Source organism: Vicugna pacos, chromosome 12 (genome assembly GCF_048564905.1).
Source record: "Vicugna pacos chromosome 12, VicPac4, whole genome shotgun sequence".
NCBI lineage: Eukaryota > Metazoa > Chordata > Mammalia > Artiodactyla > Camelidae > Vicugna > Vicugna pacos.
The window spans coordinates 11,897,195-11,910,942 of NC_132998.1; the positions used below are offsets into that span (position 1 = coordinate 11,897,195).

The window sequence follows — 13,748 nt, forward strand, 5'->3', positions numbered from 1 at the left end:
TCTCTTGGGTATATATATATATAGCAGTAGAAGTAGTGTATATCTACATTCATAAGGTAAATATGTTCAGTATTTTGAAGACCGACCAGACTATTTCCACAGCCACTGTCGCACTTCACATTCTCAACAGCAAGGTACAAGGGCTCTAATTCTTCTACATCCTTACCAATGCTTATGTATTTTTTTTAGGCATTGTACTGGGTTTGAAGTGATTTCTCATAATTTTGATTTGCACTTACCTAATGATGAATGACATTTTTGTGATGATGAACGTTTTTCTCATTTGTGCATCTTCTTTGGAGAAATGTTTATTCAAATCTTTTCCTCATTTAAAATTGGGTTGTCTTAACAATATTTAGTCTCCAACTGATGAACATGTGATATCTTTTCATTTAATCTTTTAAAATGTGATATCTTTTCATTTAATCTTTTAAAATTTCTCTCAACAAGGTTTTGTTTTCAATATACAGGTATTATGCTTCTGTTACATTTATACCTAATATAATTTGAATTTATAAAAGGAATTTCAAACCTAAGTGTTTCACACATTTTTATCTTAAGTGGAATTGTTCTTAATTTCATTTTTGGATTTATTGCTAGTGTACAGAAGTACAACTGATTTTATATCCTGCAACCCTGCTGAACTTGTCTATTAGTTCTATTTTATTAGATTCTTTGGGATTTTTCTATATATGAGATCATTGTCTTCTGCAGTTTTTTAAATTTCTCCCTTTACAATATGGATGACTTTTAATTTCATTTTCTGGCCTAATTGCCTGAGTAAAATATGAAGTAGAAGTAGTAAGAACAGACATCCACAGCCCTGTCTTGTGCCTGATCTTCGGGGAGAAAACAGTCTTTCCCCATTAAGTCTGTTAGCTATGGGCTTTTGTAGATGCGCTTTATCAGGTCAAGGAATCTCTTCTATTTTATGAAGAGCCTTTTTATCATGGAAGGGTATGGATTTCATCAAATGCTTTTCTGTATGTCTGTTGAGATGATCATACTTTTTTGTTTTTATTATATAAATACAATGTATTACGCGTTGATTTTCAGATGTTAAACCAATTTTGCATTCTTAGGGTAAATCCTACTCAATTATGGTGTATAAATACTTTCTATATGTTGTTGGATTCAGTTTGCTAATATTTTGCTGAGGATTTTTGTGTCTATATTCACAAGGAATATTGGTCTGTAGTTTTATTATCTGTCTTTTAATTAGTGAGTTTAAGCCATGCCTTCTTAAATATAATTATTGATATTGGTTGAGCTATAATTTTATTATTTGCTTTCTTTTTTAAAAAAGTTCTTCTGCATTCTTTTGGGTATTTGAAGATTCTTTCAAAACTCCATTTAAATTTATCTGTTGTGTACTTGACTAAATCTCTGTATAGTTTCTTAGTAGTTGCTCTAGGTGTTACAATATAGATGCCTAGTTTACTGAGATTCACAGTTTTACCACTTAAAGTGACCCTCAGAAACATTAGCAACACACTAAATCTCTGTCTCCCCTCCTTATGTTGTAATTGTCTTATATATTGCATACACTGAAAACCCCATCAGACATATTTTTTTCAGCCATCAGACATATTGTAAAGAATTCAGTAGAAGAAGAGTAGTCCATTAATTTGCCCAGATCTTGCTGTTGCTATTTCTTCATTCCTAACCTTCCAAGTTTCTTTCCATTTTAAGAACTTTCTTAGCAGTTATTTTAGAGGAAGTCTGCTGTCAATGACTTCTCTTAGTTTTCCCTTATCTGAGGATATTTATTTCACCTCTTTTCTGAGGGTTATCTTCACTAGACACAGACTTCTGGATTGATAGCAAGAACTATTTCATTTCCTTCTAGACTACATTTTTTGATGAGAAATTTATATTCATATCATTCCCTTTTATTATTTAAAATATATATCATTTTTATTATTTAAAAATATATCATTTTTCTCTGGCTGCTCTCAAGATTTTTATCTTTAATTTTCAGCAGTTTGATTATGATATGTTTGGGCAGGGATTTCTTTGTGTTTATCCTGTTTAAGGTTTGCTGAGCTTTATGAATCTGTAGTTTCACCAAATTTGGGAACATTTCAGCCATTTTTTATTCAGTTATTTTTTCTGCAACATACTTTTTCGTCTCTTATGACACAAATGACACAAATGTTAAATCTTTTGGTATTGTCTCACAGGTCCCTGAGAACTAGTTAATTTTTCCGATCTCTACTCTTCACACCAGATAATCTCCACTGAACTATCTCTAAAGCTGACTTATTCCTTACCTCTGTTATCCTACTGAATCCATCGAGTGAGGTTTTATTTCTACTACTGTATTTCTCAGATTTAAAACTTCTGTTTGGTTCTCCTTATATCTTCTGTTTTTTTGCTAAGAGTTCCTACCTTTCCACTGATTTCGATAGAATACTTGTTAGAACATTTTAGTAATAGCTCCTTTAAAGTCTTTGTCACATAATTCCAACATACGAGTCACCTAGGAGATGGCATCTGCTGGTAGTCTTTTCCCTTACAGGATTCTTCCAGGTTCTCTGTATACCAAGTAATTTTGGACATTTTCAATATTATGAAATTACTCTTGTTTAAATCCTATGGAGAACTTTTGTTTTAGCAGGCTATCAACCTGGTTCTGTCAAAGCCGTAAGTTCTGACCAGCCTTCTGTGGGTTGTGATTCTAATGTAAATCCAGCTTTCAAAGACACTGCAGTGCTGTTCAGATTTGGTCCATGTGTGCACCATGTAGTAGCCAGTTTGGAACGTGAACTATGATCTGTCCTATGTATAATTCATTTCCCAAAGTCTAGGAAAGCTCACATTTATTCCTTATTTGCTAAAAATTTTATGAGTGGGTGCTGAATTTAACCAAATACTTTTTCTCCATTTATTGAGTTGATTTTATATTGTTTCTGCTGATTCTCACATACGGTGGTTTACTTCCTTGTATGTTTGATGATTTCTGACTGTGAATTCTTATTTGGTTAATCTTATCTGTGGTAATTCAGAAAGCTTAACTTGGAGAGGCTTTGTTTCAGATGTTCTAGCCTCCTCTAGTAATCCTAGCTTAATTCAGAAATCTCAGGTTCACTGTCTCCTCCCGCAGTAGACCTAAAGTAATTGGTGTACCTTGGTTTTCATGCTTGTTTCTCCTTCCCATTCTGGGTTCACCTCGTGTATTTGTACGTATATGGTTTTATGTTTATTGGGGTAGGGTGACAAAACATTTCTATTATGTCCTATAAATACACAATGTATTAACAAGTATTTAATCCAGGAGCTAACTGTTCTGCGCTGGAAGAGCTCTGCTATTTGGAAATTAAACTTTTAATCTGTATTCTTTTGGTGATTACTTCTAATAGTCTAAGGTAAGTCTAAAGGTAATTAACAAAAGATTCCAGTAGACCATTCTTGTCTTACATGTTTCTGCCTGGTCTGTTTCTTTCCATTTTGCTTTTAAAGTACCCAAATTAATTATTATTAGTATTGTTCTAAAAAGTCAATGGTAACTTAAATGAATGTCTTGGTTCACCATTCTTTATTATATTCACACTCCTTCCATTTGGTTTCATTTCTTTCTTCCTGACATATACCCTTTAGTAATTTCTGAAATCAGTCTGAAATGACTTTAATTTCACCATTATTTCTGAGTGACTGTTCAGGTGAGTATATAATTCCAGGCCAATTGTTACTTTCTCTTGGCATTTAAAGATTTTAGTCTACTGTCTTCTAATACTACTGTTCAAAAGTCTGTTGTCAGCCTAACAGTTGGTCCTTTTGAGGTAATTTGTCTTTGGAAGCTTTAAAGATCTTATTTTTATCTTTGCGGCCCTCCAGTTTTGCTTCGTAAGATATATCCAGATGTAGTTTTATGACTTATCTTGTGTGAGACCTCACTTTCTAAGGCTGAGAAATTCATGTCTTGGAAATTTAGTCATTACCTTTTCTCTCCTAGAGAGAAAAGAAACTGAAAGTATTCCCCATTTTTTCCTTTTGCAAGTATTATTAGATGCACCTTGTGTGTTGGACCTTCCCATTCTATCTTCTCTATCTCTTAATTTTTACTCAGAGCTGTACCTTCCAGTTATATCTATTCTGCTATATATTTTAAATTCCTCAATAGACTTCAGCAGTTATATTTTTCATTTCCAGAAGTTTGACCCAGTTATTTTTTTAAATCTCCCAGCCTTTTATTCTAGTACAAGAGTTTTGATTCCTTATGTCTTTAACAACTTTAATTATACTTACACTCCCTGGCAATTTTATTATCTAAAGTTCTTTAGAGGTTTAATTCTGTTCATTGTATCTGCCGCTTCTTGCTAATAATGGATTACTTCATTCAGCTTTTCATAGTTTCAGATTATAAGCTCATTTGGTGGTGCTTATTTTTCACCCCCCCCCCCAAATTCACAGACAAAATTTTGTCTGCTCATTAACTTTATTCAGTAGAGTCCCAATTCCTTAGCACGGTAACAAGGTTCTATGTAATCTGGCTCCTATTTACCTTTTCTTGCTAAACCTCCTCTTTCTCCCTGCACCTTAAAGTTCCCAACTCCCAGAAAAGGCTACCCTCTTTCATATCATATACTCTACCTTTTATTACACTGTTCCTTCAGCCTAAGCAGCTCTTTTCCTGCCTTACAAAAACCCTCCCTGCTCCTCGCTCACAAAATTTATCAGATTTGTAATGAACCAAACCACGTCTTTTATGAAGTCTTTCCTACTTATTCTGTCAGGCAGGAAAGACTATACTGTATACAAAATTCTCTCATAACAGCCAAAACCTTACTGTGTTTGTTTGTGTTTCAAAGACAGCATTTCATCCTTTTCTGTCTCCCTTTCCTTCTACTATCTAGTCACCAGGTTTAGTGAATTCCACCACAGAAGTGTCTCAAATCCACCTACACCCAAGAGATCCCACTATCTATATGAAATCACGTAGGTTATTTCAAAAGCTTTCTGTGAATTATCTCTACTACTTCCAGCTTTCCATTCATTCGGCAAGTAACTATTGAACATCTGCTCTCATATAGTCATTTTGCTAGGCCCTAGGATCATACCCCCCAAAATTATTTAAGGACATGTGGCCCATGCATTAACAGGAATTCCAACAGGATGAGGTAAGTACTATAATAGCGGTCAGTAAAAAAGATGCCGCAGAAGAAAGACCTAACCTGGTGTTGGGGGGGTGAAGAGAAAATAAACAGAGAAGGCTTCCAGGAGGAAATGAGGCCTGAAGAATGTGTTTTAGTAAAGGGACCCACATATAAGGGAGAGACAAAGGCCCAGAACTAGGAAGCTAAGAAAAGGAACACAAAGTAGTTCAATTCTTAAAGTCTGCAGTCCTAATTTCACACTACTATTAAAGTTAACTATCTAACAGTAAATATGGAAATCTAATACTTTGCCAGAAGATAAGTCTAAATTCCTCTTCAGCACACAACTTGGGCCCTCTTCAGCACACAACTTGGGCCCTTCATAATCTGGCTCAAATCTCTCTCTTAACACTTCCCTTCCTATACAAACACATGCTCCTTCTCTATATAATTGGCTTTGCACAGAACCATTCAAACTCAGTTTGATACAAGTACTCACCTGTAAGATGGGCGCCGTGCTAGGATCCCGTGGGCTTTCTGTGAGGAGCCTATGCTGTCGGATGAGTCCTGAGACTCCTCACTTTCTGATAAAGATGACACCTGAAAAACAGAACTGGTTTTACTATGGTGAACCAAACAGGCAGAAACAGAATTAAATTTAATTTTTACTTTCACAAAAAGTGATCTGTCTCCTGCCACTCAAATTCACTTGTCATTAAGTCTAAGGTCTAAAAGAAAGAAATTGAGGGAAAAGGAGAAAGTTCGTTTCAGGAGCCCAAACTAATGAAAGGAACATTTAATACAGCAGGCTCAGAACTAAAAAGAAAGTCTATCCCCAAAATAAACCAGTACTACTTCACTAGTGTTGTAAAGATCAGGCTCTTTTTTAAAAAGTATCATTATTGCTGTCTGATTTGGATTTTGCACATGATAACTTTGAAACGATATCATATACCCAACTATTATCTATCAGATAATGTTATTGATGATATTGCTGACTATGCCGGCTTTCGCATCAGGGAAGAGGTCTGGGCTAGACATACAAACTGGAAGTCACAGCTCTTTAGATAGTCCTTAAAGCCACAAGACTGAGCTTGATAAAGGGATAAATATAGGACAAAATCCAGGAACACTCTAGCATTAAGAGGTTGGGAAGGGGGAGAACCAGCAAATAAGACCAAGAACAAGCCACCAGTGAGACAGGAGGAAAACCAAATTAGTGAGACGTCCTTGGAAAAACTAAAGCAAACAGTGTATTGAGGAGAAAAGAACGATCAACTGTGTCAAATGCTGCTTTGCAGGTGAAAGCAAAACAAGGACTGAGAACAACCGTTAGATTTATTTAGCAAAGTGGGGGTCATTGGCGAGGGCAGGTATAAACATATGCAACTTAAAAATCTATAATAATTAGCTTTACCTCATTTCACAGTTAAATGAGTTAATACATGTAAAAGCACTTAGTGCATGGCACATGGCAAGCACACACTGTTAACTATTATTAATAATTAACCTTTTAAAACTAGTCAATACTATATCCTTATGCAAGTTTTAAGTTAAAACAGTGTCTTACAATTGAGGAAACAAGTTATTTTCAGTTTTTAAAATGTATTAAATTTCCCAACATTTGTCCCAATTTGCATTGTGACATCTGACTTCACCTTCATTAAAAACAAAAACAAACAAACAAAAAGATAAACAGGGGAAGGTAATATAGCTCAGTCGTAGAGTGCATGCTCTATTAGTGTGCACAACGTCCTGGGTTCAATCCCCAGTACCTCCACTGACCAGCCACCCCCCATCCCCCAATAAGATCAACAAAACAGGCTTCTAGAAAGGACGTAACAAATAAGTTCTATACATTATTTACTGTCTACATAAAACTTTCCCCTAAACTATTCAGACTTAGATCTTAAATTTCCAGAAATGCTTTTTTTTTTACATTCTATAATCTCCTTCAAAGAAAAGTTCTAATGTACAACTACCTTCTTATATTTTATCTTAAATATACATCTTTTGATAGAAAAGAACTGGTCACAACCTGTAATAATTAAGAAATAACAGTAACCAATAATAAATTAAAGATCCATCTCTTCTGTGTTTCCTCAAACATCATAGATATGCCATTTGCAATTTAAATCTTTTGCTGTTTTCACTAAATTTACTCCAAAGCTTCGCATTAAACTCAAGAAGAAACTAATTCCTAAAGCTAAGCGATTACTTATAACTAAGATCAAGTACTTCTATTTAATAACAGCACTAACAAATAAAAGCAAAATCTTCATATAAAAATTCAAAATTCCATACAGTAGTCACCTTTCATATAGGGAAAAAACTACATAAAGATACAGCTCTAGAGTTGACAACACTGCCAGACACTATATATATATATATATATCTTTCTTTTTTTTTTCAAGATGAAAATGTTAAATTACACAGCTTTTCTTCCAGGATAGCTGCTTCTAAAAATTATATGACCAAAGGCATTCTGAGACTCACAGGAGCCAGAAGATAAAATGGGGAGAAAGAGTAGAAAGAAAAGGAACCCAGAATGGCTCTTTCCTTCCTACTGTTGTCAGGTGTTAACATGAAGGTAGACAGATATAAGTAAGAATTTTACTATGAGAGAACTCTTTCATTTGACCACCATAAAGCACGCGGTAGGTACTTTCTTACTTAGCTAAGACGCTCACATCATCACCCTTTCTTCATTCTTTTTCATGAAGGACACCAGTGCGATAAAAAGGTGCTTTCTTTTCAGAAAATCCTTCACTTCCTTAAATTCTAAGCATAACTTTTCTGCAAAATTGTCTTCTATTTTCACTGGGCTATATATATTATATGAAATGAGAAGTTCTGAAACTTTTCTATTTGCCTCATTTGTTCTATAGTCTTATTTCTAAGACAACTTTATTATTTTGGTATTATTTTGGTTTATAACTACAGCAATTTCAGTGTGTCTGAAGACTCAGGGTACAAAAGTCCCTTCTCTCAACCACTAAGTCTTTGAATTTCTGTACCGTTTGCACGTGTGGTGGGTGAATTACAGAAGACTGAGCTGTCTGGATGACCCCCTGAACCTGTACTTGCTCTCCAGGAAGAGGTACAATTGTCACTGGCGCAGATCCTCTTAATGACATCTAAGAACAAATAAAAATCCAATTAACATAATATATATTATACCTATGCACGTAAGATAGCTGAGTTCTTAATACTGGAAAACACATTTCAGAGCTTATTACCTTTAACTATATCTATTAATCACATATTAGGCATCTCATGCGGGCTGGAGACTGCACTAGGGGATTGAGAGTACAACAAACAGAATAAGAGCTATAATATAAGTAGAAAAGTAGGAAGTACTGCACTATAGGAGCAAAGAAAGGTGGTACTGCAGCTGGGTCTTGAAGGATACACAGTTCTCTGGGGGATGGGGCTGGATGGTATCTTGGGCAAAGAAACTGAGTATAAAAACGTGGCTCTTTAGAACATGTTATTCTAAAGAGATCTGGTTGAAAACCAATCAAGAAATCAAGAGTCAAAAAAGTTAGAAAGATACCAACTTTGGGCAGTGTCTCTTAAAGAAAAATAAATTATAATGTCATGATTCAGTTATTAAATTTTATTTCTGTGGCAATCAGATGGGGTTTCATGTAAAAAACCGCAATAAAATGCTAAACCAAGAAAAGCCCACCCATCATCCTTTTAAGACTCAGCTCAGCTTTCTACCTCTTCCAAGAATCTTTCCCAGATATTTTGAGATCTCTTGCCTTCCCCTGGACTACCCTGGGTTCACTTCTCAGGTCCTGAAAATCACCTTCTTGACAGCTCCCCTCTTTTGTTTGCATCAGGCCCCCAAAACAGTGCCTTATTCCCTTTCACTGAAAGTTCTTTACCCTTTCCCAAGATTGGATAAATTCCAGTCTTACCATTCTCCCAAAATGCCCAGGTCGTGAAATACTATATATAAAATTTTATCCAGGTACTGAGAACTGCAAACTTTCAGCATCAATGACCCCATGAGCCTCCCTCACGCACTAAGAGACATGACCAAACTCTAGCACAGCTTCTATCAGCTCAAGGTTATGTTCCTAGGCTGACTCAGCCTCCTTAGAATGCCTGCCTGAGAAAGCTCAATGCTGCCAACATAACTGTTCCAGCCAAAACCTGACTATAGATCTTTGACTTCACTTTTTTAGGAGCATTTCCTTTAGAAAACTTGCAGTTGTAAATCCTTACTCTGACCCTTGAGATAGAAATCTTCTACAACCTAAAAATGTCTTTCTCAAGGACCTGGGAGTCATCCCTTTGAAATGCAGTTATCAAGGATAGGGCCCTTGCCTCCCAGACTCTGTGGGTGTGTGGGAGGGTAGGAGCCTAACTTTGATAAGCACCAATTAGCCAACACAGATGGCTTAATCACTCTGACCACCTCCCCACCTAACACCTTCAGTACTTTTTTCCTTTAGCACACCCCAGCATTTATAAAGGCACCCACCTTTTTGTTTCAGCAGACTTGAGCTCAGTTTATGCTAGAGTCTCTCTTCCCTACGGTGTTAGTCTGAATGAAATTTTCCAGCCTTTAGTAAGTGTCTGGCTCTGTTTCTCTGTAACAGTATCCCAAAATGGGGATACAGAAATTAATGAATTAAAAAAAAAAACAATTCATGACTCTTAAAGAGTCCTACTCTACAATTACCATTACACTGAGGTCCCCTCACTTTCAGACCCTAACTAAAGCCAATCACTCAATAATGAGAGCCTTTGATGGTGTTAATTTACATTTCTAAAATGATAAAAACAATCATTCCTCCATGGTTTCTTGCAATCCTTTTGATTTTGTGCAGACTGTGGGTCTTGCAGGTAGAAGAGGGGAAAAAAGCACTGTATCTATATATATCTAGTTTAGTAGCTCCTTCCTCTTATTATCACTATTCTAACCTCACTGAATGCTCATTACTCAGGGTCCGAAAGCCTGGTGTCTTCCCACTGCCACTGTCGAAAGTGATAATCTAAATCCTGAGATCGTTCTCAAAGAAGGAAAGGAAGGAGCTGCCCTCTTCACAACCCCAACTTTAACCTGAGGTTGAAACACAGATGACTGCCTCTATTACTTTTTGGTGCTACCAGAGCTTTCTGAAATGACTGACAGAAATGTTCTATGTCTGCAGTATCCAATATGGCAGTCACTAGCCACATGTGAACATCAAGCATTTGAAATACGGCTTTTATGACTAAGAGACTGATTTTTAAATTTAAAATTAAATTAAAATTGAAATATCCACTTGTGGCTACCATGTGAGACAGTACAGCACTAGATCTTCAGAACCTGTTAACACACTATGGTGCCAACCTCAGAACCCCTCTTAGAGATGTTAGAAGTGGAAAGAAAAGGATTCTTTTTTTTTTTTTTGGAGCTGTAGAATCAAGCCCCATTTCCTCTCACTCCACGGGGTTAGCTGAGCTCACTCCTCTACAAGTGACTTGGCAAAAATTAGCATACTCTTTAGCTCCCTAATTAGGGGATCCCTTGACTGTAAACATTTGGGTGAGGGAGGGTGGGGAGTTAGTAGAGTGGCATGGGAAAGGAACCTCTATTTTTCAGAGTCTGAATCCAAAGTCTTCTAACTCCACAAAGGCACACAGACTATGGAGTCAGATAGGCTTGGGCAGATTTATACCATTTATGGCCTTGCCATAACTATATGGTAACTTAATAAACGAATTTATTTTATAAAAATAAATATGAAAACAATGTTATTAAATATTATAACTTAAAAGCCAAACAAACAATAATTTAAAAACTAATAAAAACTTCTTACAGTGGTCTACAAAGCCCTGCACAGAATGGCTCCTTCCTGCCTCTCCTGTTTGATCTGATACCATATTCCTCTAGTTCCACCTAAAGGGGAGTCTGATAGTCCTTTCTACTCCTTCCTACCAGAAGGCCTTACTTAGCATGATATCCCCTCACGTGCCCAGAAAGTCCTTCCCTTCCTTCTTGGAAAGTTAACACCTACTCATTTGTAAATCCACCTGAGCCACTCTGCATCCATGGGACTTGGAAGGCAGTCCCTTGAAACTGAGCAAACTTGAAGTTTATGCTTTTTGCTGTGCTGCAAGTTATAAAGTCCCTTCTTTCTGAACCAGGACTCTGATGTCTTCTGCCAGCATCCATGAAACTGAGACAATCTAGCTTAGTAGCTTGCAGGCAGGGTAAAATCTTAAACATTTTACGTTTCTTGACACTTCTCTTTCCTCTGCTTCTTATACTCTAAAGACTCTAGATTCTAAATCACCAAGCCAAAATCTGAAGTAGAGCAAGAACAAAAGAGTAAACAAACAAAACCATTTATCAAGGCAGACTTGAACTGCTCTCAAAGGAGAGGGGGTCATAAAAGGCCAGGATTTTCTCTAGGGAAAGATAGGAGACCCCCTATTAAGCGGGAACTTTCGAAGGGCCATATCCCTCAGGATAAGGTAACAGAAAGAAAATTGCATTGGTATGGAGGAGGGAAGGGCTGAAGATGATGTAACCAGCTCTCCGCAGATTTAGTTTAAATTAACATCACCCAGATGAAAAGACAAAAAGCCTCAAATCCTGAAAGTGGTTCCCCAGGCACCTGGCAATAGTAAATTCTTTCTGGAGAAAGGCAGCTGCATCCTTGGCCACAAAAGATTTAATGGATAGTAAAGAATATTAAAATAACCAATTATACAAGGCACCTGGTGCAAGAAGCAAAAACAGCACACAGCAGAAATACGACATTATCAATATTACTTAGGTCTAATCAGTATCAAGTGATGATAAGTATCAAGTAATATCAATAGTATTAAGTGACTAACATTATCAGACACAGATTATTAAAATAATTATGCTTATTACTATGTTTAAACAAACAGTAGAATATGTTTCAAGACAAGCTTGAAAATACCTTCAGGAAAAAGAAAACTACAGTAGATTTGAAAAAGAACCAGATTTTCTAAAAACAAAGATACAATACTTGAAAATTTAAAAATCTCGATATACCAAACAAAGCTTAAAGGGAAAATTAGTGAGCTGGCTAACAAGAAAAAATTATCTGAACTGCAAGAGAGAGAGAGAAACAGATGGAAAACATATGAGAGGTTAAAAGATATGAATGAAAAGGCCAAAGAGAGTAGGACAGAGACAAAATGTGAAGAGATCATGGCTGAAAACGTTATAGAAATATAATGACAGACATCAATCCATAGATTCAAGAAGCCCAGTAACTGCCTTGTGGAATAAACAATTCTACACCTAAACACGATATAATGGAAGCTGCAGTACAACTAAAGGTACAGAAAAAATTCAGAATTCTACACCCCATGAAAATATCTTAAAAATGAAAATGAAATTGGTATTTTCAACAAACAACAAAGAAATCACTACCATCAGCAGACTTAACATCAAAGTAAACTCTAAAGCAGTGGTTCTCAACCAGGAATGGTTTTGCTCCCCCAGGGACATCTGGCAACATCTGGGGACATTCTGGGTTGTCACAATTGTATGTTGATACTGACATCTAGTGGGCAAAGGCCATGCTGCTAAATATCCCACAGTGCACAGTACTGCCACAACAAAGAATTATCCAGCCCACAATGTCTACAGTGCTAAGGTTTTTCTAAAGCAAATACTTAAGGTAAAAGAAAAGCAATCTCAAATGAAAGCTGAGACATGTAAGAAGAAATGAAGACAAAAGAAAATGATAAATGTGTGGAAAAAAGCAAATAATGATGAATACATAAAATAATTATGTTTTATGGGATTAAAAGAGAAAAAAAACATTAAAACTCAGGTTTCTGGGGGCAGACCTGGGGAGAAGACTTGGTGTGGCTGCCCAGAGACAGCCCACAGGGCCTGGAATGTGGTCCAGGTTGCACCTGGGGGTATGCGCAGGATGGAGCCCAGATTCACAATGGGCATGGCTCTGCTGCTACAAGCTCTGGGGTGGGTTGCCCACACATGGAGGTGGGGCTGAAATCTGAGCCAAATCCTGGTGCTCCTACATCACATACAAATGTGAGGCTTCCATGGGTTTATACTGGTGACTGTGATGATAGCACCCAAGGGACATGTGAGCCAACCACTGGCATTCCTACAGCTGAGGCAGACAGGTCCAGTGCCAGGAGCAGCAGGCTTTGTGGGCACTCACATACAAAAGTGGGGCTGAAATCTGAACAGATTTAACTGTGCTCCCACAGCAGAGGTGGGGGTAAGGGCACCACCAACAATGGTATACTTTGTTGGCATGCACCCCGGGTAGCATGCAACGGCATAGAACAAACTTCCTGGTGGATAGCTCCTGGGAAGAAATACGCAGGAGCTCCTTTCCCTGCAGGAGAGCTCCAGTCCCACCTACCTCACACTGCAGCTTGGAACTAGATCTGGGTGCTTCACCTCCAACAACCAGGGAGCAGACCCTTCCCCTAACAGGTCTGTGACAACCACAGAGCAAAGAGGAGGCCCCACCCAACGTCCAGTACAGGCTCTGGTCACCGTAACACCAATCATACTGCCCTACAAAGGGATAACGGCTAGCACACCCTGAAGAAAGATGCAGCAGGAATTCATACAAAAAACAATATTGGAATCACACAGGCTATGCAGGGATACTACCACATAAAAACAGC

General features: G+C 37.1%; 1 protein-coding gene across 12 annotated transcripts in view; it reads right to left on the reverse strand.

Moving 5' to 3' along the window:
- Window positions 1-13,748, reverse strand: part of ATF1 (activating transcription factor 1) — a 55,757-nt gene that overhangs the window by 11,373 nt on the left and 30,636 nt on the right. For 6 of the 12 annotated variants that reach the window (XM_072972809.1, XM_015238109.3, XM_015238110.3 and 3 more), the window contains exons 3-4: window positions 8,114-8,233; window positions 5,596-5,696 (exon numbers count right to left, since the gene is read on the reverse strand). In XM_072972809.1, coding sequence (XP_072828910.1) covers window positions 5,596-5,696; window positions 8,114-8,233 — 221 coding nt within the window. Of the gene's footprint in view, window positions 1-2,273; window positions 2,410-5,595; window positions 5,697-8,113; window positions 8,234-9,591; window positions 9,612-13,748 lie in introns of those variants that run through there. The other 6 variants (XM_072972812.1, XM_006202970.4, XM_031683007.2 and 3 more) reach the window with 3 other exon arrangements.